Genomic DNA, 27580 nt, shown 5'->3' with positions numbered 1-27580 from the left:
TAGATTTTGTTATATTTGCAATTTTTAAAAAATGTTGCTATACACCTAATTATTATCCTTAAAATGTTACCAAATGTAATTACCCTTGAATCTAGAAGATATCGTAAATTTTACAATCATTTAAAAAAACATAAAAAATACTATAAATGACAAAATTGTTGAAAATATTTTCAAATATTTTCAAATACTAGCAAAATATTACAGCCTATTTGCTATTTGTATCTATCACGATATAGATATACATAGATAATAGTTTATCGTGATCTATTATAAATAAACGATATATTTATTAATATTTTAGTTTATTTTTTCACACTTGAAAATAAACCTAAAAAAGTGAAAAAAAAATAACCATTATTTACTTAGTGTCATTAAACTTTGATGGGAAATTGCGTTGGTGCTTGACTTTTGTTATTTACAAATTTATTTTATTACAGTGTTTTAACTTTTAAAATATCTATTTAAGTTTTTAAAATTTGAAAATGGTTCTATTTTAGTTCTCAAATTTTTTTTAAATGTCTATTCAGGCCTCTTACATTTTTCTTAAAAAAACTATTTTATTCTTATTTTTAATTTACATTTAACCAACAAATGCCGTAGCTTTGAATATATGTAATAGCATGTTAATAAAAATATGATTTTAATTCAAATAAGTTAGATACCATCCTAAGATAAGAAGAAATTAAAGTAGATAAGTAACAACAACAATGATTAAAGCTATTGTTTTTTAAGGGGGAAAAAAACTTAAAGAGTTGTAGTAGACCATTTAAAAATTTAGGATCAAAGTAGAACAAAAATGAATAGAAACAAAACAAATATTTGAAAATCTAGAAATTAAAATATAACAAATTTGATAGTTGAACATTTTATTACTTCTTGAATTGAATTATATTATTACTGAAAAAAATTAATTGTTGACACAGATAATAAATATTTGATAATGGATTCAAATAAAGATTCACCTTTTAAAAAGGGCACTGGCTTCCCTTCAAATCTGCCAATTTATAATAGCCACGAAATGATATTTCAATTCAAAATTTGAACCGGCAAAATCCTTCAAATAGAAATCCCATTATTAATAGCACAACCATTTTACCATCTTATTTTTTTTAAGTATTATTATTATTATCATCATCATTCACCCTTTTTTCCACAAATTTGTCTAAAGCCAAAGGTTATTTTTCGTACGGTTTCTTATTTTGCTTAAAAAGGCTTTTGATTTTTGTATTAAAAAAATTATTGGAATTTGATAGGATGCAATAAATTTAAAACCGTAGATTTCTTTTTTTGGTAAAGTATTGTAATTAAAGTATAGAGTGAGAAAATCGAATCTCTAACCTGAGGTTAATAGTATAAACACTATACTAATTGAACTATGCTCATGTTGACAAAACCGTTGATTTTTATTTCTTAGAGTTATCCTGCAAATAAAGAGTAGAATGTCAATATCGATATTGATATCTAGAACGATTATTACACATATATTGATAATATAATGATATAGATGAAGGTTTATATAAAGTGTAAATATTTTTAAATATTTATTATTTTTAAAAAAGACTCCAATATTATTATTATTATTATTCATATTCGTATTACATTATTAATTAATTCTTAATACCCATGTGTACATTTTCAATGTACAAATATATCAATGCACATTTTAATATATATATATATATATATATATATATAATATATATAATTACATAAATAAAATATTTTAAAAAAGAACTAAATGAATAAAATGGTAGGAGTAGGTTTGGGGTCAAAATGAAAGAAAAAGTACAATATAATATGATTTGGAGTCAAAAGGAAGAAACAGTACAATTATACTGAACTCTCTGTAGTCTTTACTGCTTTGACACTATTTCTTTCCCTATCTGATTAATTTCAATCAGAAAATCATTTCAATAATTCAAGCAACACCAACTGTTTTTAAATTAATACAGTTTCATTTTTTATGTTTCTATATTCGACATCAAAAGTAAATCGATATTTCTATTATATAATACAAAAATTCACAAAACATAATAATTAACTAATAAAATATCACTAAAGTAAATATAATATAAATAATATACATGTTAACTTGTTTAAAAAAACATAAAAGGCATATTTGCTATTTTAAATTGATCTTTTAAACATTCATCTTTAAAATTGTTCTAGAAATATTTATCGGAATCAAAATTTTATTAATATTTCCATTGAAATTTTCGTAAAATTAAGACTTCGACATTGTCATTGACATCAATATTTTCAACATCAAAGTAATGAATTATATAAAAGAGAAAGAGATATCAGCCTGAAATTAAAGATACAAACAAACACAACTCCAAAAGTTACCCCAAGGAAAATAATCTATCATTAAACTGCAGCCTACAAAATCACTTGAAGATGTGCTAACCATGGACTAGAAAATTTATGCTCTAAATAAATAGTAGATGACAACCATCATGCTATTTTTAAAATTTTTCGCCTTAATCGATTACCATTCCACATTAACACATCTCCCCAAATCACTAGTTAAAGGAAAGTAAAAAAATAAATGGCCTCGAGATTCAATTTCACCCTTGAAAAAAAAAAAAAAAAACCACGACCATGGGATAAATAATAGAAAAACACCAAGTTAAACTATCAACGATGGAATTTTTTGTTTTTTTTACTTTAAACTTTCAATCAAAACAAATTCATACTTTAACTTTGACCTATATTGTTATTCTCAAATAGAGTTGAATTTGAAACTTTGTGTATAATATATTCAAAGTACAAAATTATTAAACTTCAATGAATATTGACAAACAGTGTTGATTTTTTATTATTATTTTTTTTGCAAAATGTACTTTGATCACTAAGATTTGAGTTTAATGTCTATTTGGTTGAGGTTTTAAAAGAGACACTTTAGTTCTTAACGAATAGAAAATACTTCTAAATGGTCAGTGAATTAATATGACTATTAGTTGACTAAGAGAAAAGTGACTTGACATATTGAGTTCATAAAATGGGAAAAAGAGAAAAAGAAGGAATTTATGTGATAAAATTTAAAGACCTTATCTTTAGAAGTTTGGACAATGAGAGGTCGAACCTTTAACATCTAAAAAGAAAAGTCATATCAATTACATTGGGGGCAATTGGGGCAATGAATTGGTTATTATAATTGGGTTATAATACTCTGTATTTGGGAGATGTATTATTTTAGTTTGGGTTATAATAGTATGGGTTTGAGATGTAAAATTTTAGTTTGAGAAAAAAATAGTAAGCACTATAGCAAAAAATAAAAAAAAATGTAAAATAGTAAAAATGGTAGAAAATAGTAAAAACGGTAGCAGGGGTTTTGAAATAATATTTACTATAGCTAATTGGAGAACATAAATATTTTATGATAACACTAAGGTAAACTCACTTTTGGTAACTTAGGATATGTTTGGGGCGAAGATTATCCTAAGACTATGATAACTACCTCTTAGTAAATACTATTTTTATATTTCACAATTATCTATAGTCAACACTATTTCAAAATTCTCATTTGTTACAGTATTTACTATAGCTAATTGGAGAATATAAATATTTTACTATTTTACTATTTTACATTTTTTATTCATTGCTATAGTATTTATTATTTCATTCTTAAACTAAAATAATTTATACCTCAAACACATATTATTATAATCAAAATTAAAATAACCTATACCCCAAATACATATTATTATAATCCAATTATAATAACTAGATTATAATAAACAACTCTGTGCTCCAAACGGCGTCTTAGAGTAAAATTTAAATTTAGAGTTAATTGATTTATTTATTTAAATAATAATTGAGAGTTGTTATTATTACTATTATTATTGAAAATTATAATTGAGAGTTTAAAACTTAAAATAAAAATATCCACACACAACGAAACAGCAAAAGAAATCACGGGATTGGCAGTTTATAGCTTTTCTATTCAATGAGTACATATTGCTCCTGAAAGTGAGAGAATTTCAGAGAACTTCCATGAAACCTTCTTCTTCTTCTTCTTCACCTTTTCTCTTTCTCTCTTGTTTCTGAATGGTGGGGTCTCGCTGCCCCTTCTTGAAAGTTGAACCGATTTGATCTGTGAACAAAGTGTTCAGACTTTTTTTTTAAATTTCAGCAACTGAGTAAGTTTTTGTTTCTAACATTACCCTCTCCCTCTCTCTCTTCTGCTTCCCTTCATTCACAATTTTTAACTACAATTCCTTTCTTTTTGTCTTCCTTCTATTCAAGTTTTGTTAATCCCTACCTTTTTCTTTTATCTTTCACGAGGATCTGTCAGATTATACCCTTTTAAAGGAAACCCATTTTCCTTCTTCTTTTTTAAGGTTTTTGTATTCAGTTTCTGTTCCTCACTCTTTGTTTCTTTCTCTCTTCTGGGTTTTCTTCTTTGTCTTTTCTTCTTCACCTTCATCTGGGTGTATGCGTTTCCATTTCTCTCTGCTTTTGGATTTTTTTATGTTCTTCTTCTCTGTTTTGAATTGTTAAAAACGCACATTGGATTTTGACTGTTTTGAATGTGAATTGGTTTTTTGTTTTTTTTTTTTTTTTTGGTTAGTTATCTCTCTGTCTAGGTTTGTGTTAGGTTCCCCAATCGGGATCAGTTTCTCTCTCTAGGCTTTGTTTGTTGACATTCATTTGGGCCACTTGTGACTCTGTTTTTGGCTTCATACTCAGAATTACAGAGAGAGGAAAACCAGAAATGGGGAAAGCTACAAGGTGGCTGAGGGCCTTATTGGGAATGAAGAGAGAGAAGAGCGCCGATCAGAATTCATTTTTACCTGCCGGTGATAAAAAAGAGAAGAATCGATGGAGTTTCTCCAAATCTGGAAAGGAATTCACCGGAAATGTTCAGATGCTACCGCCACCGCCGCCGAGAAAAGCGGTGGCAGATGCCGATTGGCAGAGATCTTATCCTGCAGAGTCAGAGGAGGAGCGCAATGAGCATGCGATTGCAGTTGCTGCGGCGTCTGCAGCCGCTGCTGATGCCGCCGTGGCGGCAGCTCAAGCGGCGGTGGCCGTTGTTAGGCTTACGAACCAAACTAGAGGAGGTGCTCTGCTGAATGGAGGGAAAGAAATTATGGCTGCTCTTAAAATTCAAAACGTTTTCAGAGGATTTTTGGTAAATATGAATCATTTGAATACGTTACTGATTTTTGTAACCAATTAGTTAATTTGAAATTCGAAATTGCAGGCAAGGAAGGCGCTACGAGCATTAAGAGGATTAGTTAAATTACAAGCTTTAGTAAGAGGATTTCTCGTCCGGAAACGAGCCGCTGCAACATTACAGAGCATGCAAGCTTTAATCAGAGCACAAACCACCGTCCGATCACAACGAGCTCGTCGTCGTTCCAATAACAAAGAGAACAAATCCCAACCGGAGAAATACCCAGAGGATGACGTCAGATCCCTTTACTCCGACGAAACGGAAGACCCAAAAATCGTAGAAATGGACACACTGTTCAAAAGACCCAAATCAAGATCCCGTCTATTCAACAGCCTGGTATCGGAGCTGGGGGAGGAGCGGCCGTCGCCGTACTTATGGACAATGGCGTCGCCGGCGAGATATTTGGGAGGGGAGTGGTGCTTGGGAGGGGGAGAGGAATGTGGGAGGATGTCGACGCCGACGGCACAAAGCACGCCGCGGCGAGGGAGGTCCGGGTGGGGGGCGGTGGCGACGCCGGGGAGGAGCGTGTATGGGGAAGGGTATTATCGTGGGTACGGGAATTATCCGAATTACATGGCGAGTACGAAATCGTCAAAGGCGAAATTAAGGTCTCGGAGTGCGCCGAAACAGAGGCCGGAGATATGGACGAAGAAAAGAGTGGCGTTGAATGAGATAATGGGAGCAAGGAATAGCATTAGCAGTGTTAGGATGCAGAGAAGCTGTAATGGGGTTGAAGGAGAAGAAGCATTTGATGAATTTTGAGATTTTCTTTCTTTCTTTCTTTCTTTTTTTTGAGTGTGAAACAGAGTCTTCTTGTAAATTCATCATTTCTCAATGGTAGTTCAATTTATTTTTAATCACAAGTTTAGCTGAAAACAAATATGATATTTGGTTTTTTATTTTGATAATTTTGAGCATGTTTTAATTTAGTTCTATAGTACTAAAATTTAGAATTTCACTCTTTTGATTTTATCATATAGATTTCTAACTTCCAATCGTATGACTTTCTTCGTAATATAGGGTCCAAAATCTATTATTTAATCCTAAGTTTATAAATAAAATTTCAAACTTAATTGTTTTCAAAGTTAAATTGACTTATACAAGTGAGCTTTGTATTCCAAAGCGAAATTATGTGGGAATATCGACCCTCTAAAAACATGTCATCTAAGACAATTTTACTAGAAGGATAGTCAAAAAATAAATGATGTCAAGACTCAATTCCTTCATGATACATAATACAGTCACTAGGGATATCAGAACAATGTCGTTGAACATATAAGACTCTCCCGTTGTGCCTAAAATGGAAAGACTCACATTAAACAATTTTCAAAAAAAAGAAAAAGAAAGATTGATATTTTTTTATTATTATTTTGAGTTCTACTTTAGGAGTGTTAAAGTTCCTTAACCTTTTTTTTTTTTTTTTGTGGGTGCATGATACCTTCAATTTTGTTAAAAGAATTTCTAATCAAATTAGATATAAAATTGAAATTTGCGTCCAATTTTACCATAAATTTTCAATTCAATGTTTAACAATTTGTTAGTTTAAAAACGTTCAGCAAGTCAATGATATTATATATATAATTCAAAGTACTAGAACATAGTTAATACGAAAAGGAAGGAAAGTTAAGGTTAAGAAATGTATAAGATATATTTAATATTTATTTAGATACTTCAAAAGTTTATAGGACAATATTGTATTTTGTAAATTATTCTTTAATTTTGTTAAAGAAAATATTAGTTTGTGATTTTTTCTAATCAGTATTTGCCTTTTATATTATTTTTCTTCCCTGTAGTTTCATTTTCTGTAGTTTTCTTTATTGTATTTTTCGAATCTATTTATTCAGTAATTCAGTAAATATATTTCGAAGAAGTAAATTATTCAATAACAATATACAAAATTAATAAATTTAGTATAATTGTATAAATAGGATCTATATTTTTATTATTTTATTATTCAGATTTCAAAAAGATGGACTTCAATTGTTAAATAAGGTACATTTGATTCACAAGTTTGATAAGTTTAAATATTATAGTAGCTTAAAGTGTGGAAGTTTGAATTCTTGTATCTTGTCTCTAGATTTATGAATTATGATAGCTTTATAGAGTTCGTATTTAGGTTTGAAATTTATAATTAAGTTATAAAATATAATGTTTATTACCATTTCAAAACAAAAATTGTATATTACAAGATTTCTTTTTTTTTTTAATTATTATTTTTAAATTTTAGTTGAGAAAACTCATAAACTCAATCAATACCTATATCATTAAAATAAATAAATAAATAAAGTAGGACGTTCAAATCTTCACTCTAGCATAGTTAAACATAACTTAAAAGAAAATCATAAAATTAACAATTTGTAATTCAAAATAATAAAAAAAAAACTTATAATTACGTTAATTTATATCGACTTTCATAATGATAATTTGTATATTATACTTTCTTTTCCTCCTATCTAAAATTAGATAGGAAAACATGTTTTTAATTACTCAAAATGAATGTTTTATTTAATTTTGTATATTTAAATACAATTTTTCTATCATTGCGATTCGGTAACATTTTATTTTATTTATTTATTATTATTATTATCATTATTGTACAAGTCGGGGTCATTTGTAGTAGAAGAGAAAACGACTTTCCCACACTTTTATCTAAATAAATAAATAAACCCTCACACGCTCTACCTTTCCAACAGCCCTAATTCCATTATTGAATAATTATTTTTATATTTATTTCACACGTAAATACTTCATTATTTAAAGTTCGATAATAGTTTTGTTTTTATTCTTTTTTCTTTAATAAAAAAAGAACTAAAACAAGAAGGATTCTTTATTGCTTCTTACTTTAGAAAAAGTTCTTTAAATTGGATATAATTTAAATTTATTATTATTATTCATAGACATTTTCCCCTTCTTTTATGATTCACTTATGCATAAATAATACGTACGAAAAAGAAAAAGAAACGAAAGAGAAAATCCAAATTTTATCCTCAAATTTGTGGAGTTCTTTTTTTTTTTTTAAAAAAAAATATATTTTAAGAAAATAGTATCAATGTCTACTGCAAACATTTGGTTTCATAAAATTGTACTTTAGACTTGGAAAAGTACTATAAATGCAAAAAACTTTGTTAACTCAATAATTTTTTTTATAATATCTAAGCCTTACACAAAATTTAGTTCGATTAATGCACAAATTAATTATTTCAATAACGTTATTATAATTCATAAAATTTAACAAAAATATGGCTATGATGTCATTTTGTCTGAAATCTTATCAAGTTTTATTTTCTATTTCATTTAGAGAGTATGTTCTTAAACAATCCTTTAAACTAAAGCTTATCAAAGAAGAAAAATTGTAACACTTACTTGAATTTAAGGTACAATTTGAAATAGAATATTTGTAATGAAAATCGATACAAATTAGCAGTTAGCATAATTAGCGGTAAGAATTGCCTTTTTTTTTTTTTTCCTTTGAAAAATATGATATTCATGATTTCCTTACAGAATTCTGGCATATATTTTTGTAAAACAATATTGATTCCTAATTATTAAAATGCATATGGTTAAATAAGAAGTTTTGCCCTAATACACAATTTGAAAATAAAGGATCCAATAAGATAAGGTTTTATTTCATATTTTTAGATATATATTTGATTGCACATTAATAAATTGGATTCTAATTTAAACAATTGCTTAATATGTTTGATATTATATCTATAAATCATAAAAGATGTAGTTACCTACTAAACATTAGTTGAAAATAAACTATTATTACTTTATTTATGAACATGATTTATGTTAAAAAAAATAATTGTACAATGCTAATGTGAGTTTGATTTAGTGGTATTGGCATATGTTTCATCTCTATAGGTTGGAGGTTCAATCCCCAACTTCAGAATTGTTGTACTACAAAAGATTGGATAATTATTATTACATTACATAATATATTCTAATTAAAAAAATGAATTGAGTTTATAGATATAATGTATTTCTAGATATATTTATCTTCATTTAAAATTTAAAATTCAAAATTTGGATACAATAAAAATATAAAAATATTATTTTTAGAATTTAAATTCAATGAATCTGAAAACATTAAACAAGTGAAGCCCTTTAGTCATTGAATTTCATTAAACAAAACTTTGTTTGCGTTTATCTTCTCTTATGTCTTAAAGATCCCTATATATTTAATTTTGTTTTTTAGACAGACAGAAACATCAAAGGACCTAAACCGAATCCTCCTCATGAAGTATGATGAGAAGAATACAACAAGAAAAAAACTCTTTCCAAAAGTGAGAAAGACCTTGAGAAGAAGCTAAAACTGCAAAAGTATGAATAATTTTATTCGCCTTTCGAAGAACATGACAAAAATGCAATGCATCAATAATAATTCCCACAAAATTAATGTCTCTCACAAAAACTAGAATATCATATAAGGAGAAGCACAACTCATTAATAAGATCAATAGTCTCGATGGAATTGGATTCCGCAATAAGCAGGGGAATTGACCCTTTTCCAATTATGGTGAATCGCCAACAACCCCTCTAAGATGGCTTCAACTTCAAGCAAATTTATACTACCCCTCCTCGGAAAACATGCAATCACATGACAACGCAAATCCATTCTGATCATGAACAATCCAACCAAGCCCCCTTCTTCCCTCCTAAGTGGACCATGCTGCGAATCGAAATGTCAAGGGGACACCAAGGGCGAAGAGAAGAAAGCCCAACAGGGGGAGAAGGAGAAATCGAGGTGTTGAAGGATCCCTCCAACTCGCTAAATGCATCTCAATCACCCTACTGAAAGATTGGATATCAGAAACCTCATTCTCGAAAGCGATTCCAAAGACTACACATGGTGCAATCTCCTCTTTTGAACTCGAGCCCCTTCACCAGATCCCAATAATCCAATGACAACATCCAGCCCCTCCCAATACCAAAGAAAGTAATATGAGAGGGCATAAACAACTCCAAATAGATTGAGAGAACTTACACTCCCAGTTGATTTGCCAGTCACATAATTTTGTGTTTAATATTTCCACAACTTCAGTTTTATGTCTTAAGATCACTTCCTATTTAATTGAGCTATTTTCAAATAAAGGAAAATGAGCCAACTTATTTACAAATATAACAAAATGTCACTGTCTATTAGTGATAGACCGTGATAAGCAATAATATTTTCAACAATTTTATCATTTAAAATAATTATCCTATTTAATTTTGTGTTTAATACATTTGAGAATTCTATATAGAACATAAATTAGTAGAGGATCTATTTGATAAAAAATTTAAGTTTCATCCAACTTATTAAATAGCAATGGAAAGTTGAGAAACATATTAGAAAATTTTAAAAGTTGAGAGAATTATTATACAAAAATTTGAAAGCATTAAAAACTAAACTTATAATTTAGGTTATGTTTGATGACTATTTGATTTTTAAAAAATGTTTAGATGCTTTCTTACAATTTCTTAATTATAGATTTATCTTTCTATATGAATATTTGATTTTTTAGCCAAATTTGAAATTCCAAAAACAAGTGTTTAAAAACTATATTTTTTTTTTACTTTTCAAAATTTGGCTTTGATTTCAGAAACACATCTAAAATGTATACAAAACATAGGAACAAATAGGTGAAAGTAGTGTTTTCAGACTAAATAATACTTCTATCTATTGATTTCTTTGTTTTATTATCTATTTTTTAGGAGTGTTTTTAAAAACCATGTAAAGTTTTGAATTCTAAAAAAAAAATAGTTTTAAAAAACTTGTTGATACCGAAATTTGGTACCAAATGTGAATTTGTAATGTTAAGAAGGAATCGAACAATCACCCTTCACAAATAGAAAAAACCTTACACCGATATGTTGTTGGCCACCAATACTCTAACGATCAAGTTACTAATCATTAGAGAGAGCTAGAGAATTCAGAATATTTTCATTGTACCTCAAATGTCCTGGCCCTCTTGATTATATAGAAAAATGATTATGTACTAGTCACTTGACTAATTAATCTCTTCGATAATGAATTTGATCGTTACTATTTAAACTAATGTTACAAATAAGTTCGTTCATTGGCAGATCCAAGCACATGTAGTTAGCTTAATAGAAACATTTAAGCATAATTTGTATTATAGTAGACCATAGACACATCCTTTAGGATTGCTTCCATACTTTTTTTTTTTTTTTTTAACTTCCATGGCCGACCATATGGGTTTGTCTTCATAGTAATTACTGGTCTTTTGATCTATTTTGTATGTGATTTCTTTGTCCCTTATAGTTAGTCCTATGAATCGACCTCCACACTTAGTTTAATAATTCATTTTCTTGAAATGATCCAATGGATCATTCTCTTGAAATTAAATATTTAGTCATATATATATATATATTATCTATAATCAATTTTACTTTTTAGTTAAGAATTCAAATATTTAATTAGGAAAAATAAAAATCATCCTAAAACACAAATTTTAAATATAAAATTGAAATGATTAGCAACTAAACCTTAGATAAGGTAATATAAGGACTGGAGTGACCATCATAATAAGAGAGTAAAAAGAATAGAATGATTAATAGAGAAACAATGATTAGTAGAATTGTAGAAGTTTGATTTGGTTGAACGAGTTTGTCATTTTGTGTGGTTTTTTGGGGGAACTACGCGTGGTACCATCTGACGCATGTGATTTTAGCAGCTACAATCACGTGAGTTGAAAGAGGGGTAATTTGGTATTTTAGTACAAGTCATTATTTTGACCCATTCAAATTAGAATCATTACATTTGTAAAACAGAGATCACGAGCCTGTCACAATCTAACATTAGATTTATTTTCTTCTCCACCAAATCCATTCAGTCAAATAATACTAACCTTCCATTTAAGTGTAACCTTATATTTAAAAAATTCTTAATTTATATGCTTTCCAAAATGAAGAGCTAAACATTCTCTCCTAATTATTTGTTTTATATATAATAGTATAATACACTTATAGTTTGTCATTTACCATTTATTTTATTTTACGTTTTAAGTAATAAAACTTCAAAATTTTGGATAAATTTTGTAACTCTTTTCAGATAAACTTGGACTTTTTGAATTTAACTCAAAAGCATAGGAATATTAAATTGAAATGATGAAGGTGACATTTAATTAAAAATTTATTCTGAAAAACTGAATTTCGAATCAAACTCCAAGCAATATTTTTAATTCATCCTATAAAATCCAATAAAGTATATTTTAATAAACAATATATTATATAAAAGTGAAAAAATTGAGATAAAAATATAATAGGTTAATAATAAATGAAGAAATAAAAATTAATTACTATAAGTAAATTAACTTATTATAAATATCAATAGTGATTATATGTTCTATGAAAGATCAAATTAAAACTTAATATCAATGATAGTTGTTTGATTATAAAAAAATAATAAGTAATCAATTATTATTATTGAAAAATGAATTTTCGTATTAATTAAGTTTTACTAAATACTAGTTTATTAATTAAATCTCTTTGAGATATCATTAGTAAATTAATTAATAATTTATGTAATTGCATGATTACATATTTAATAAATTTTTATTATAAAAATAAGACAAGTAAATATTTTATTAGATTATTATTGATTTATTAAAATGAATATTTATATTAATTTGTTAAATAAATATTAATTAATTAAATAACTATGTACAAATTGAAATTATATACAAAATGAAAAACAAAAAAAGATAATGTCAATCGAAGAATAGGGGAAAAATAGAAAACCCACGGTTTTGAAAGGGAAAAGAAAACTTTTGTTTGTGGGAATGAGGATGTTTGAGAATACCTTATTCTTAGGCAAAATATTAAAAACTGTTAAACAAATATGAGTTTTGGTTGATTGCGTTGATTCTCATCTAGAAAAATCTCAAATAAAAAGATCTCGATAGGTATGTAAATACAACGTTAATGTATATAGATTTGTGAATTTTAAAAAACTTTGAATAGGTTAACCTATTTGACCCAAAATTAAAAGTTTAAAAACATATTAGATACTTTTTAAATTTTAAGAACCAAATAGATACAAATTGAAAAATCTAATGAACTCTTAAACATTTTTAAAATTAATGACGAAATAAACATATGTATCAAACAAATATTTCTCTAAAAGTGTAATTTTTACCGTAATTCTATTACCATTTTAACAATTTTAGGATTAAGTGCAAAAGTGGGTGATTCTAAATCTATTTGCAAAAAAAATAGGGATGTGGCCTCTACGTTAGGAGTCAAATTGGGAATAAGAGTCAAATCGGGGACTCTAGACGAGGTAGAGACGGAGAGCGGATCCTCGCCCCGACCCTGACCGGTCCCCTCAAAATTATAATTTATAACTATAATATTATATATACAATTATATATCTATTTATTAGCCAAACCTATATCTATTTTATCCAATATTTACTGGACCCACTTTTATTTTATATTTATTTGACCCAAAACTGAAGACATTGGTTGTTGTATAAGACATTTGAATTTATTTTACTTCAAACTTTTATCCGAACTTTATTTAATATGTAAACTTGTAGAATTTGACTCGTGGATTTGTGAATTTATAGAATTTGTCTTATGGTTTGTGAGATTGCGAATGTGTAGAATTTATAGAATTTGATTCAAAGATTTATGAGCTTGGAAATACGTAGAATTTATTTATCTTATTTCATGGATTTGTGTCTATTATATTTTGTTTATTTTTTATAACTCAAATATATATATGAGTTTTAAAAGAAAATCCTCGAGGGAATAATAATTTAAACGGAAATTAACAAGGGAATCCCCACGGAGAATTAGTCGGAAATCCTCGAGGGATTAATAGGGAAAATGAGGAATTAATCCCCACGGGACCGTTTCCCCAACAGGAAATCCCACCTGTCCTTCAAAATTCGAAGACTAAATATACATATCTTTGAAAATTCGAGGACTAAAAAAAGTTGTTAACCTATTAAAATTTATTGTCATTATTTTTGGCCAAACAAGCTCTATGTACGTTATTCAATTAGCTGCTGAGATGTGAATGTCGTCGACCTTAACTTCTTTGGTCATCATAACATATATATTTTAGTTCAACATAAGTTAGTGTGAATCAAACCTCAAAAATGGAGATGGAGAGGACAAAACAATTAGTTCCATTTTAAAAATTTGAAATGCACAATTGTTATTGTTGGAGGAGAAATTTCGGATCAACTACGGACCGCCTCGTCATTTGCTAAATTAATGACAGAATTCTGAAATCGTCAAATTTGTGATCAATTAAGAGTTGGTATGTGTCTCAAATTGAAATTGAGGACAAATTCTGTGTTTTCGTCGCAGACGTCGATGGAGTAAAATTAATTTCAATCAATTTGACGTTATAATTTGGGTGTTGACCTAGTTACGCCCAAATATGGGCTTAATGTGGGCCTAAAATGCCAAAATAGGCATAAGTTCAATTAATTAGGCCCAAAGACCAGAATTAAGTCCAATTAAATTAGACCTAAAGGCCAGGTGCATGGGTCAATCAAGGCCAGACCCAAGTCCATGAAGCCCATCAGGGAGCTCTATAAATAGGGAAGCTTTCCTCATTTGCATTATAGGAAATTCTCTACCATCAAAAGACTTCTTAAAGCTGCACTCGGTGTTTTTCTTCAACTCCCTTCAAGAATATTCAGTGCTTTTCTTCAACTCCACGAAACAAGAGATCAAGTACTAGAGATCGAACCACATCGCATCAAATCAACCTCAACATCAACCTTAACTCAAATTTAACTCCACGAAAAAAGTTTCTCCGGAAGTCTCGTGCGAACATTAATCATCGAAACAAGTTTCTCCGGAAGTCTCGTGCGAACATTAATCCTCCAAGAAGATCAACAAGTCTGAAGGCCGATCATCCAAGAAAATCAACGAGCCCAAAGCCGATCATCCAAGAAGATCAACAAGCCTAAAGGCCTCATCCAAGAAGATCAACAACAAGCCCAAATGTCTCATCCAAAAAGATCAACAACAAGCCCAAAGGCCTCATCCAAGAAGATCACACAAGCCAAAGGCCTCATGATCACACAAGCCAAATGCCTCATCCAAGAAGATCAACACGCCCAAAGGCCTCATCTAAGAAGGCCAACAAGCCCAAAGGCCTCATCTAAGAAGGCCAACAAGCCCAAAGACCTCATCCAAGAAGATCAACCAGTCAAAGCCGATCGTCGTCCAAAGACTCTAGTTTATTTTTTAAAGAATTATGTATTAGAGATTGTACTCACTTTTTACAAAATTAATACAAATATAAAGTTCAAGTTCCAGTTCCATGAAATAAATTTCTTTTGAAATCTTGTATGAACAGTTATATTTTTAAAAATTTTCTTTTCATATTGATATTTCATTAACAAATTAATGGTTTATTTAACTAGGTAAATAATATATACAAAACACATTATAAATTTAATGTTTGAATTTTAAAATTTGTGTTCTAAACTTTAAAAATGGGCAAATAGGTCTTCAACTTTCATTTTGATGTTTGATAAATAATTTTAAAATTTTAAAAATTAATTAATATTTTAAATATAAAATTGGTTTTTCTAAATCTAATAGAACCCAACCCACAACTTCTAATTTTTTAAAAGTTCAACAACCAAATTTATAATTTTGAAAGTTAAAAAACCTAAATAGATACAAAATGTTTTTGATGTTGGGCTTGGGTCCAATTTTCTAGCTAAATGGGCCAAGGAGTTTCGAAGTTATCCAAGCCCAATTCTGGAGTTCCATGAACAGTTGAACAAACCGACAGTCTGGCACTTCCAACGTTCGAAAATCTTCAAATTTCAAGTGGCTATTTTTAAACAACAAAACGAAACTGACAGTCCAATCAAATCCCCGAAGGACTTATTTCCGCTCATTCTCTTCCTTTGCCTCAATATTTTCATCAAGAATTTCACTCGCTTCATCTTCAAATGGAGAATTCTGATCAAGTAATTTCATCATCAACTACAAGCAATCCCTCCCTGTTCTCCAAATCCGGTGAGTCTCTTGCCCTTATTTCTAAGAAAACCACCGAAAAATCAATATCTCATGGTTCTTTGGATTTTCCTTTCACTTTCTTTTCTATGCTTAGATTTAAACCAGTTTCGATTTCTACTTTAAGGAATTTGTTTATATTTCTTGCTTGTCAGATGAAAACGATCAAAATTATCCTCCATCCGTTGCCAATTTGGATCGGGGAAAACTAGGGGAAATGGAAAAGGTGGTTAAGAAGAAGGTTTTAACTGAACGAAATGAGGCCATGGATCCGAAATTTACTGAGAATTCGTCGTCGGAAATCCCAAAAGTGGATCCAAAACCCTCTTCTTGTCAAGTGGATGTGTTTCAGACCACATTGCCCTATGATCCATTGACAAATTACCTCTCTCCTCGACCTAGATTTCTACGATACAAACCAAATAAACGACGGGAGATCTTTTGGAGAATTGTTGGCGAGGATTCTTTTTCGGTTTCTCACACTTCATCCTCGGAAGAAGAAGAAAGGAAAATGAAAGAGGAGGAGCTTGAGGTGGAAAGTGAGGGGAAATCTAATGAAATTGATGATGAAGGTGAGGGAGATAAGGAGGAGGAGAACAGAGGTTGGACTGTGAAAGAGTTGTTGAAGTTTCTGCTTGTAGTCGCGAGTTTGATTCTTTCTACCTTGTATATCACTTCCATGAACTCGCCTTCACCTTCATATGAAGTTTCAGGGGCCTTCAGGTCTGGTTCTTTCCCAATTTTGAATCTCACAAGCGAGTTTGAGTCGAATGCAGTGATGGAATCCATTTTCGCAGAAGGAAGTAATTTCTGCGATGAAGAAGTAACTGAGGCTGCTTCAATGAGGAATTTTGAATATGTAAGCCAATTGAACAGTCAAGAAGATGCAGAAGACAGAGGTTTTATTGAAGAAACTGAGATATTGAATGGTGAGATTGGAGGTGATAAGACTGTAAGAGTTGAATATACTGAACTTGTTGAAGAAGCAAGAGAAAAACCACTAGCTGGGGGAAGTATCACTGAGGAGATGGCTGAAGGTGAAAAAAATGGAGTGGAGTTGCTGAACTTTGAAGATACTGGTGATAGGGAAAAAGGAAAAGAATCTGAAATCTCAAATACAACATCTTGTGAAACATCAGAAGAAGATGAAACCGCTGAAGCTCCAAACGTCAATGGATTTGATGAGGACAAGCTGTTATCTAACATTTTAACCGAGGTAGATGAAAAGGAAGAAGGGGGAGATTTGGAAATGATTGAAAGCAACACAGGGGAATCTGAGAGTTTTGTGCTTGAGGCGGATAAAATCACCATTTTGGAGGGGATAATCAACAACCTATTCAGTTTTGGTGAAGATTTGGAGAAACTGAAGTCTGAGCTTGTTGAGCTTATGCACACTGAAACTGAGTCTGTGCTTAAGGCTGTACTTGGACTCACGGTATCATCTGTAATGCTGACTTGTTTGGTCTTGTCTTTCCAACATAAGAAAAAAAAAGATGATACAAAAGTACCAGCCATTTCTGTGAGTGTAGAAGCGTTGCTGCAGGATCCAGTTGCAAAAGCTGAGAAAGTTGTGACGAAGGAATCACCTTCAATTAAGGCCACTTTTGATGTTCATGGATCAAAAAATGAGCTTATCAGGAATGTTGATTCTTTCAAAACACTCTCGCCTTCAATTCATTCAAGTGATGAAAGGGAAAATTTCAAAGAAATGTACCACGTTGAAGCTCCAACAGTTCAGTTTCTTGGTGAGTTCGTATTTGGAGAGATCAACAATTCTCTTAAGAACGAAAGTGGATTGAAGAACTGGATGATTGAGGTTGAAGATAGCAATTTTCCTGGTTCAATTGAAGAGAAACCAGTGAGCAAGAATATGAATTCTGGACCCGAGCAAGCTTTGTCAGAGTTCTCTGCCACTACTTCTTCCCCATCGTATGGGAGCTTCACCACTAAAAAGAAGATCGTAAAGAAAGAGGTGAGGATAATTTTAACCTGTAAGATTTTTCTTCCTTGACAATATCAATATTTTGAAACCATTGACGAACAGTTCGTCTAAAGTTGCTGATTTTCATCTGTAGGTGGGAGGAGATGGTGAAGTAAAGTCAATCCCAACCCCAGTGAGAAGATCAACCAGAATTCGAAACCGTATGATGTCGCCATGAAACTTCATTGCCATTGCTTGCTCTTCTGCTTTTTTAACATTACTTATTATAGGAACAGCACTCTCCGTTGTTCATATTTTTTGTTTAGATCCACTCTAGTATTCCTGAAATCCATCCTAGATAGACTTCATAACTGATAGCCATTTAGATTAGCTTCTCTCTCTTAGAGAGTTTAGTAGTATCGTTAATATTCTTTCCTCCTTTTGGTTCAAACTTCTGAAGTAAATAGTTGATCATTTCTAACATCTTCTATAACAAAGAATATCAATCATTCGTATCACCTGCGTCAAACCATTTAGTGTATTTGGGGAAGAAAATAAGCTCTCGATTTTAGTATAATTGAATGAAGTGTAGTAGTCTCTATTAGAAACTCTCATTAATGCTGAGAGAGTAAATATCGCCTACAAAGCCAGCCACATGATTTTCATTTGCATTCCTATTTTACAAGCAAAAGTTAAGGGAAAAAAAATGGCCAATTTAATGTTGGAAGTGCTCAGGTATCAAAAGCTCTCATCATATACAGGAATGGAAGGAGGTCTACAACCAGCCAAAGTACTGCCTCTTCTAACTTGGACAAAAGACAGAGAACTTTTCGATGCCTTCTTAAAAGTTGGAGCCTTTGGAAGGGTGTAAGAAGACTTGTGGTTGTCCAAGCCACCTGCATAGCTCTTACATGTATTCAGTCTCCTGCTGTATGAATTTACCTTCTTTGGAAGGTCTTCTATGCTCTTTACACTTGATAGAGATGTAAAAGACTGAGACTTCCCCTGATAGAACATTGATAGTCCTCTCCTGCACATAGAGTAGTTGGTGTTAGAAATTTTAGAACAAATTTAAAAATAGTTTAAAGAGTCATACTTATGATTCTCATGAAAGAGATTCATCAAAGCTTACTTGATTGGCAGTTGAGCAAAAAGCTCCGTGAAATCCTCTAATGGTCCATTGGATTGAGATGAAGAATTCGAAGTTGATGAACATGCATCGTCTGCCAAGTCTAGTGAAGATAGCGATTCACTTGAAATCGTTGAATCTTCAAATGACGATGTTGAAGATGCAACGTTGTAGTAGCGATCATCTCCCTTGGTGGTCGTCCATTGATCTTCTAATCCAGCATGGAACTCTTGGTGTACTGTAACTGAACATGGTTGATGAAGCACAAGTCTTTGTATTTCACCCATATTGAAGAAGAAGATGAAGAAGAAGAACAGGAACAAAAGAGCAAACACAAAGTAGAAAGAAAAAGCAGAATTTGATAAGGTTTGGTGCTTTTGGTTGCTTGAGCTTTTGATGTATTTATATTATAAAGATAAGCCCTTTGAACATAAATAACCTTGAATCTCTGACATTTCTTGTGGAATATTTTATAGGCATCCAATTATAAAAAAGAAAGAGAAAATTCCAAGAGTGGTTGGCTTATTTTTCAAAAGGAAAATGCAGGTCTCACGAGGCATGGGATCTTCAAACAACCGATAAAAAGTCCATCATCAAATATGGCCCAAAAGAAAAAATGTCAACCAGTGGCCCTGAAAGCACAAAAGCTCCATGCACTGGATGGTGACACAAAGAGGCAGGGTCTAAATTACAAAATTTCTATGAATAGAAAAAAGAGATTTGAAATAAATAATGTCCTCTGCTTTTAATTGAATGCCTTATCTTAAGATTCTTCATTATCTTGTGTTATGGTATGAATTGCTTGACCTTTCCAAAGTTTGGATTGAGGAATTGAAAAGTTAGGGATAAGCTCAAAAAAGAGGGGATGAGGAGATCTCTATCCATCCACATAAGAAGAAGGGTCACTATCTTTCTTTTATGTGGGTATTTCCATATCTTATTTGGAAGAGAGAGAATCTTTGGTCAAAAATCTTGTCTCTAAAAAAACACATGGTAGATGCAAGGAAACTAGGATGCACATAACATTGGTAGGTGGGGACAACCTGTTCAATTAGAGAAATTTGAAGCCTTGGCCTTGGTCTTAGGGGACAAATTGCAATTATGTTTTATGAAAACCATGTGTTACTCTATCCAAACATTAGATGATCAACATCTTCTTAATCATTCTTTGCTTTTATTTTTCTTCCAATTTCTAATCTCCAAGCCATATTTGGATAAAAATAAGGCATGTTTGGATAATTTTCTTTTTTAAAGGGGAGAAAAAGGGAAAAGTTGTTTGACAATGTATTCGTTTTCATAACATTTCTATTTTTTTAAAAAATTATATATTAACACGTAGTTTGATTTAAAAAATAGTATTGAGATCTTAGTAAAAATTTTCAAATTAGAAAACTTGTGTGTTATTTGGTAATGATTTTGTTTTTAATTTTCTGTTTTTAAAATCTAGGTTTGTTTTCTCCTAAATTTCATAATATAATTTATTCTGAAAACACAAAATAAGTTTTTAAAAGGGACTTTTTTTAAATATAAAAAAATATTTAAAAATATTTACACTTTAAAACAAGAAGTTCCAAAAGTACAAAACATTTTTAGAACTTTTTACTATAAAAGTGTAAATATTTTTTGGATTTTTCTATTTATAAGAATTTTTCTTTTAAAAACATTTTTTTTAATTTATTAAATCTAGCATGGTTTTTTTAAATGATTTTTTTAAAATATTAGCAAAAAGTAAATAACTAAACTAAAGTCTGCAGGTGTTTTCTCAAAGTTGGAATAATTAGGATCTTTAGTGATATAAACACACTCATTATGAAAGAAAAACACAAAATTTCATACATGTAGTAAATTCATACAAAAGTATCTTTTTAAGTAAAAAGCTGCCTCACTAACGCATTTCAACGTAGGAATTAAAGAAATTTACTAAGTGTTGCAGTCAAGGCTAACACAAGGGGTATGCGTCTGAGAATATTCGACACATGAAGGATATATTGGTTCGTGCATTTCCTGTCAAATCATCACTTACAGGCATGGGCATCTGACTGGCGACATCTGAACATTTCAAAAGTGGTAGGCGGCTGCTTCAGGGTATGAAATTTAATGCAAGTTCAATCATTAAGTTGTTGAGATTTGCCTATATTAGGAGAAACCACCTTCAGAACAATCCACATTCAGAATCATAGTTAGACATTTTAGAGCTAGACATTTAAAAACTTTTCTTTTCAGCACCACTTGGGTTCCCCACTCTCAGAAGCTGAATTTGAAGCCGACAAGTTTAGTGGGATGGGTACTTCTGCACTAGGTGATCTCCGTCTTATATCGTCGGCCTCATAGAATGGACGAAGCAGATTCTATATCTCTTGTTTCATCGGGAGATTTTGGATAACACTGGCATTTATGGTGTTGTCCGAGTCGCGCAAGAGTCTTACCATAGGGGGATGCAAACATTTATTGTTGGGGGGCTTGTGAGTAGTGGAACTGGGTGACGAATACCCGAAATTGGAAGAAAAAAAACCTTGTGGGACTTGAAGAAAATCGTTGGCCTTCCTATTTATGGCCAGGTTTATGACGAGTACACTCCTTGGAATGAAGAGTTGTACGACTTCGACAAGATTTCGAAAGAGAAGTACCATTCGGAGTGTGCCCGGGAACTCTTCGCGAAGTACCAACGCTTGACGCTTCATAATCAATATACAAAAGTTTACCATCATGTATGTGTTCAATTCAGAGTCAGGCCTACAACCTAATAGTGCCAAGAAGAAAGGTATGTCAGAGACGACTTACTTACATTCTACCACAAGTCCAACGGTATAATATGCTAGAAAAGAAGAAGTCCTTGCTGCTACGAACCCGACTCCGAAATTCTCAAGTGAGATGACTTAGCCGCATTCTTGGCTCTCTGGTTGAGCTGCTTTGTCCTTCCGAACAACCGCAACAACGTCCAATGTCATTCTTCCTTGCCTTTAGCCTAGTCGCCTTGTCTTATCTTGCCTGAGTAGAGCATGATTTCTTTCAACTATTCTATTATTAGTTCTTAGTAATAGTGATGGAATGAGTTGAATTTTCAGCTCTCAAAGAGGTTATTGATTGAGAAAGAAAAGTAGAGTAGAATCGAAGAAATTCTGAGTTCATGCCACGAAGATCTATATATGGAAGAGAGATTTTTGAAAATGTTGTGAAGCTTCTGCCTAGGGGGTATCGGCACATGAGTTGGCTTTTTTACACAGTATCTATAGATAAGCATAAATAGTTGGTTGAATGAAACAAAAACCTTCTTTTTTTCCATCAAAATACATATGAGATAAAAAAGGCCATCATTGGAGCAATAATGCAGCATAGTTTCAGAATGTCGCCGTTAAAGTCGAGAGAGAAGTCTCTAAAGCCACTATGGTCTGGGCTCTCACTCACATCGTCCGTTGGAGACTCTATTATGTTACTTGCCCTATTAGCTAGCCGGTGGCAACCATGGAAATTTATTAATTTCATCCTGTCTCAGGTTCTCTATTGTATGACGAAACTCACTAATAATATATATATGTTTTCTCAGGAACCATACCTACATGCACGAAGAAGAATATATATCTTTGGTCATATTCCTGCGTAACTTCTATCATCCCATTCATTATGGTTCCTCGGCCTTGCTAGCCATTTGCTTGCTCGAGCTGTACACATTCAAAGAGGGGACAAGCTAAACAAGCAAGCCATCCAAGCTTATAGAGTCGGAAGTTCGAAAGAACTTTTAGGTTTCCCTGTGACTAACTTAGCACACTTCTGGTGGTAGCCATTGGGCTAAGCCTCCAAAAAGAGCCACTCACATATATAGATATGCATTATGGAGGGGCTTCGCTTTCTACCTCAGTTGGTGCATTGTAGTAATGGAAAAAAGAGTGAGATTAGTTCGGTCTTAAGTCTTTGGGTGAATTCATTTGGGTATCGAAGTTTGAGTTATTACCATCCCTTGCTGGGCAACGGTGAGCTTGGTAGTAGTATAGGTCGATCCTCGGGCCGTTTTTTCAGGGCTGGAGCTTGATTCCCACTCCTAATAGACTTTCTTCAGTAATTCGCTTGGAAAGTAGTCTTTCGTAAGCAGGAGTGTAGCGCTTCACAAGTGAAGGTGAAGATGTGCTTCTTCTCTTTATAGCGACTTCTTTTTCACATAAATGTTGTAATAAATCCTATCTCTACTTCTGCTAACGAATGCTAGAATTGGAATATCTCGAAAGAGGGTAGATTGTAGAGGGTTCAACAAAGAAAAGCAAGAAAACGTAAGCCTAGCCTATACAAACCAAACAAGGGCTTACGTTTTTCACCTGCATCGTACCGTACGATGGGAGGGGTCCGTACCTCCTTTAGATATCTCGAGCCCCCATACTCTTAATGTCAAGCTAGAATGACAGCTACCATGGAATCTTCGATCACACATGAGTACCTCGCCTTCCATAAAAAACGGCTGTTGACACTAATGCTAATAAGGACCATCTATCAGGAAGGACTTCAGAGACAACAATCGAATTTCGAAAAAAAATCGAAATAGGCCAACTCTTCTAATTTCATTGCACCTCTAACCTTACTATGCTACCCAACTTGTTGGTAAAAAGTCAAATTTTGCAGGGCCGTAGGCATGAAATGCCGATTAAATCCGTTAAAGTTCGCCTAAGAAAAGCAAGCAAACAAGAAGATCTGACTGAGTTGATGATGGACTAGATCTCTCAAAATATGGGAGGCTTTCATAAAGATGTATGAGAAAGGGAGGGTCGAGAGAGGCTTATTGCATGATCCACCAAACTCAGCTAAGCTAATAAATGCTGCATAAGAGAATGGGAGGTCGGCCCCTGCCCATCTGGAGGTGCACACCCATTTATGAGAAAGGGATTCTGTCATTTGCAAGCAAGAAGTAGGAGGGAAGACACCATTTCATTGTTGATGAAGAAGAGCTATTGGAGAGAAGCTTGAGAGAGATATTTTCTTCAGCTCCTCTACCACGTTAGTTGTAGCAAGCATAAAAAACAAGCTAAAGAGAACAAAAGATTGAACTCTGCAGCTTGACTTTTACTTTTCACACTTTACTTTCATTCACCATTTCATTTCATTAAGCTGAGATTGGTCATATAAACACTGGTTATCTTTAATTCAATCTTATCTTTGGCCATTTATCACTTCATCTGTTTACCTTCGAAATTGTACGTGTTTGTGAAATTTTCTGACTTAATGAGAGCATGAAATCTGTTGCATAAATCTCCATGATCAGTTGATTAAAGTAATTAAGTAATTAAGTCACTCGAGAAGAGAAATTAACTATCGAATGCATTAAGTCAGAGCGTGAAGTAAGTCTAGAGATAGAGTTGCTCATATCTTTTACTTGTTCTTTATGACCAACGCATGCACCCTAGAGATAGGATTACATGTGTTCTTCGCATCGAGAGATGTTGAACTTTAGCATGAAATAAAGAATAGAATTTCTAATGCATAGCACATACATTTAAATTGTAAACAAGAATTTGTATCATTTTGATCTCATCTTCATTATGCTCACATAGGCTTGCTAAACTTTCTAGGAAATCACCACTTACACTTAGAACCATTCATCCATAAATCCCTTACTCTATCTGAACTCTTATTTCTTTTTGCATGTGTGCCATTAACTTAGTGTAAATAACCAACATTTCTCAAGTTAATTAGGAAACATCTATATCAGATCGAAAAACAAGGTCTACATTAGAAGCATTCTAGAGTCTCTGTCGACCCTGTGTTGGGTTTTATGTCTTAAAAACTTGCAGTTTGTAAAATGATAAACATTTTCTATTATCAATAAACTTGTTATTGATCTCATAAATTGTATAAAAGTCTAAATCCAATAAACTAAAACCCATGACTATTGTATGAGTACTTGAACTTTATGTGGAGATATAAGAGTGGATCAGGTTCGAGTAAATAGTCAAAATGATCTATGGTACATGAATGAGGTTGGGTACCTTATTCTAGTAACACCATTGGATGCAGCCTACTCTGTAGTTGTTACAAAGAGTTGTAAAGTGTTACATACGATGTGATCCTAATTCATACATGTTATGACATGAGGAGTGGGGGCGTCCTATGTAATGAGTTTGCATAAGATCAGGACCAAGAAATAAGTCACTCTTACTTTATAACGCTGTTTACTGTTTAAGACTGACTATTTCACCTAGATGACTTAGGTAACTCGATCTTAATCTTAAGCTAACTATGAACTCCTGTTTATTCGGGTTTCCCTTAGATTTGCATAGTTGAGGGTTGGCTCAACAGCGTCGGCTCAATAAGACTCCCATTTCAAGGGTAAGACCAGATAGATAGCTGGGGACATAGGGTGCAAGAAGGAGTTCACACCTACCGGGTTTAGGGATAAGAGAAAGTTGTTCTCTCAAGTACTGAATCCAGGTCTTGAACAAGGGGCTCCACCCTCTCACTGGGCTGAGAGAGTTTGGTTTAGTGATTGAATCACAAACCGGTTGTTCATTAGAGGATTAGTAGGGACTTGAGGAATAAGATGTAATCTCGGGAACAACCTGTGAAGGGTCGATTTGCTGATTATGGTTAAATCATGTGGACATAATATATCTATAGTGAGGGGAGTGCAACTATGGGCTTTAGTAAAGTGGCCCATTAGTTAACGAATGGAGATTAATTTGGTCTAATAAGTTTAGCCAATTAATCTCGGATCGTTGGAGCCCATGATCTGTAGGTCCGCGAGGTCCCCTTACTAGCTCGTAATGGACTAGCTCTAGAATAGTGCGATAAGTTAATTTGAAACCTTAAAATTAGAATTAAGGGAATTAGTAATTATATGAGATATAATTATATGTTTAATTTTAGAATTAAACGGAATAGAAGAATTTATATATTTAAATATGATTTAAATATATAAAGATGGATATGTGTTAAAATTAATTTAATATTTGATATTAAATTAATTAAGTTTTATTTAATAATTTATTTATGAAATTAATTAATTTTTCATTTTTAAATCAAATAGATTGTTTTTTTTTTAAATCAAAATTTGATTTTTAGATAAAATTGAAAAAGGAAAAGAAAACAAAAACACATTTAAATGGAAAAATGGATTTTTCCATTATCCATCTATGAAGTAACTAGCTTACACACATATCATTGTCTTGCCTTTGTCTTCTCCAAGCATGAGCTGGAACTCATGCAGCTCTTCTCTTTGCATGTTGATCTGCAATATAATGAAGAGATTGGAGTCAAAATCAGGCATGCAATCAAAAGGTTTTTTTAGAGAAAAATTGGTTTGAAGAAAGATTCTTCAACCTTGTTGCAGCAGTGAGCTTTTCTCCTTCATCCTTTGATTCAAGCTTGTTTTGAGTCCCACAACTCAATCTAAAGCACCAAGAGAATAGTGGGGAAGATCTTGAGGTGGTCTACAACAAGATATGGAGAAGATTGCTGCTGGAGAAGAAGCCTTAAAGAAGTTCTACAAGAGGTATGTCTTGAAACCCATTTTTCTGCAGAAGCATGCTTTATGTTATGCCAAAATTAGTGAATTTGAATGCTTAGATGATTCTTCTACTTCCGCTACAATTAATACAATCCTACAATTGGTATCAAAGCATCAAATAAGCATTCAATTCGGTTTAATTTTGGTTTGGTGGGTGTTTTATATGAGAAATATGGAACTGATGTACTAATTTGGTTTTATGAGATTTGGCTTTTAATTCTCTTTAATTTCTTATTTAAATTTGTAATTGGCTCTTGCTTGATGAGCTTTAATGTGTTTCCAAAAGTCTTTAATTTATTTGGAGTCATTAGAGTATAAATTAAGTTGTAAATCGAAGAAACAAGCGAAGAGGTCGAGTTGTAGTTCCAGAAAAATTAGCCTCTGTTCTTATCGTCATTGTGGTTCCAGTTGCTAAACGATCGTCTAGCTCCAGACGCTATACGATGTGAAGAAAAGCTAGACGATCATATAGCAATGGGCACTGGTCGTTGTAATATTGAATGCTAGACGATCGTGTACTTGCGGGAGCTAAACGATGTGTTCAATTTGCTATACGATAACATTAAGCGATCGTTTAGCTTTGGCATGGGAACTAAACGATACATTGAATTTATTATATGATGGTATTATGCGATCATTTAGCAATGATGCACGCTAAGCGATGCGATGAAGTGCTACGCGATAGCGCTGAGCGATCGTTTAGATGCAGAGCTAAGCGATCGTATAGACGAAGTGCTAAGCGATGCGTTGAAGTTTCTATGCGATAGAACTAAATAAATCGCTTACCTACAATGCTGAACGATGCAATGATATTCTATACGATGGAGCTAAGCGATCGCTTAGCTACACGAAGGATACT

At 32.0% G+C, this 27580-nt stretch overlaps 3 protein-coding genes and 1 long non-coding RNA gene across 7 annotated transcripts; 3 read left to right on the top strand and 1 right to left on the bottom strand.

Moving 5' to 3' along the window:
• The first annotated feature begins 3920 nt into the window (after window positions 1-3920).
• Window positions 3921-6039, top strand: LOC150038840 (protein IQ-domain 26-like). Of its 3 annotated transcripts, none has more exons than XM_090306708.1 (3): window positions 3921-4142; window positions 4693-5137; window positions 5210-6039. In XM_090306708.1, the coding sequence occupies exons 2-3, from the start codon at window positions 4718-4720 to the stop codon at window positions 5942-5944; spliced, it is 1155 nt and encodes a 384-aa protein (XP_090162834.1). In that variant the 5' UTR covers window positions 3921-4142; window positions 4693-4717; the 3' UTR covers window positions 5945-6039. The 3 variants fall into 3 exon arrangements, with proteins under 3 accessions (XP_090162834.1, XP_090162836.1, XP_090162839.1); XM_090306710.1 differs by lacking the exon at window positions 3921-4142 and adding an exon at window positions 4153-4343; XM_090306713.1 differs by lacking the exon at window positions 3921-4142 and adding an exon at window positions 4377-4435.
• Window positions 6040-15661: 9622 nt separating this feature from the next.
• On the top strand, window positions 15662-18624 carry LOC120070117 (uncharacterized). 2 transcript variants are annotated; one of them, XM_039021982.2, is made up of 3 exons: window positions 15662-16188; window positions 16341-18176; window positions 18261-18624. In XM_039021982.2, the coding sequence occupies exons 1-3, from the start codon at window positions 16122-16124 to the stop codon at window positions 18275-18277; spliced, it is 1920 nt and encodes a 639-aa protein (XP_038877910.1). In that variant the 5' UTR covers window positions 15662-16121; the 3' UTR covers window positions 18278-18624. The 2 variants fall into 2 exon arrangements, with proteins under 2 accessions (XP_038877910.1, XP_038877902.1); XM_039021974.2 differs by having other exon boundaries at window positions 15668-16188; window positions 16341-18157.
• Window positions 18625-18672: 48 nt separating this feature from the next.
• LOC150038839 (uncharacterized) lies at window positions 18673-19712 on the bottom strand. The gene is made up of 2 exons (XM_090313560.1): window positions 19239-19712; window positions 18673-19136 (listed from the first exon to the last, which is right to left on the bottom strand). The coding sequence occupies exons 1-2, from the start codon at window positions 19520-19522 to the stop codon at window positions 18845-18847; spliced, it is 576 nt and encodes a 191-aa protein (XP_090169686.1). The 5' UTR covers window positions 19523-19712; the 3' UTR covers window positions 18673-18844.
• LOC150038838 (uncharacterized) lies at window positions 19448-20399 on the top strand. Its single transcript, XR_016529507.1, has 2 exons — window positions 19448-19601; window positions 19712-20399. It is a non-coding gene; the product is annotated as an uncharacterized LOC150038838 (long non-coding RNA).
• Window positions 20400-27580: the final 7181 nt, after the last annotated feature.

This window comes from Benincasa hispida, chromosome 1 (genome assembly GCF_027475165.1).
Source record: "Benincasa hispida cultivar pf3 chromosome 1, pf3_genome.v1.1, whole genome shotgun sequence".
Classification (NCBI taxonomy): domain Eukaryota; kingdom Viridiplantae; phylum Streptophyta; class Magnoliopsida; order Cucurbitales; family Cucurbitaceae; genus Benincasa; species Benincasa hispida.
Note: the sequence above shows the minus strand (reverse complement) of the source record. Positions and strands in the feature narration are given on the sequence as shown.

Bases quoted from the DNA above. Each gene is read 5' to 3' on its own strand.
- LOC150038840 (XM_090306708.1), top strand. From the start codon at position 4,718: ATGGGGAAAGCTACAAGGTGGCTGAGGGCCTTATTGGGAATGAAGAGA. The intron at 5,138-5,209 runs GTAAATATGAAT...TCGAAATTGCAG, and splicing joins ACGTTTTCAGAGGATTTTTG to GCAAGGAAGGCGCTACGAGC.
- LOC120070117 (XM_039021974.2), top strand. From the start codon at position 16,122: ATGGAGAATTCTGATCAAGTAATTTCATCATCAACTACAAGCAATCCC. The intron at 16,189-16,340 runs GTGAGTCTCTTG...CTTGCTTGTCAG, and splicing joins CTCCCTGTTCTCCAAATCCG to ATGAAAACGATCAAAATTAT. The intron at 18,158-18,260 runs GTGAGGATAATT...TTTCATCTGTAG, and splicing joins AGAAGATCGTAAAGAAAGAG to GTGGGAGGAGATGGTGAAGT.
- LOC150038839 (XM_090313560.1), bottom strand. From the start codon at position 19,522: ATGGGTGAAATACAAAGACTTGTGCTTCATCAACCATGTTCAGTTACA. The intron at 19,137-19,238 runs GTAAGCTTTGAT...CTCTATGTGCAG, and splicing joins TTTGCTCAACTGCCAATCAA to GAGAGGACTATCAATGTTCT.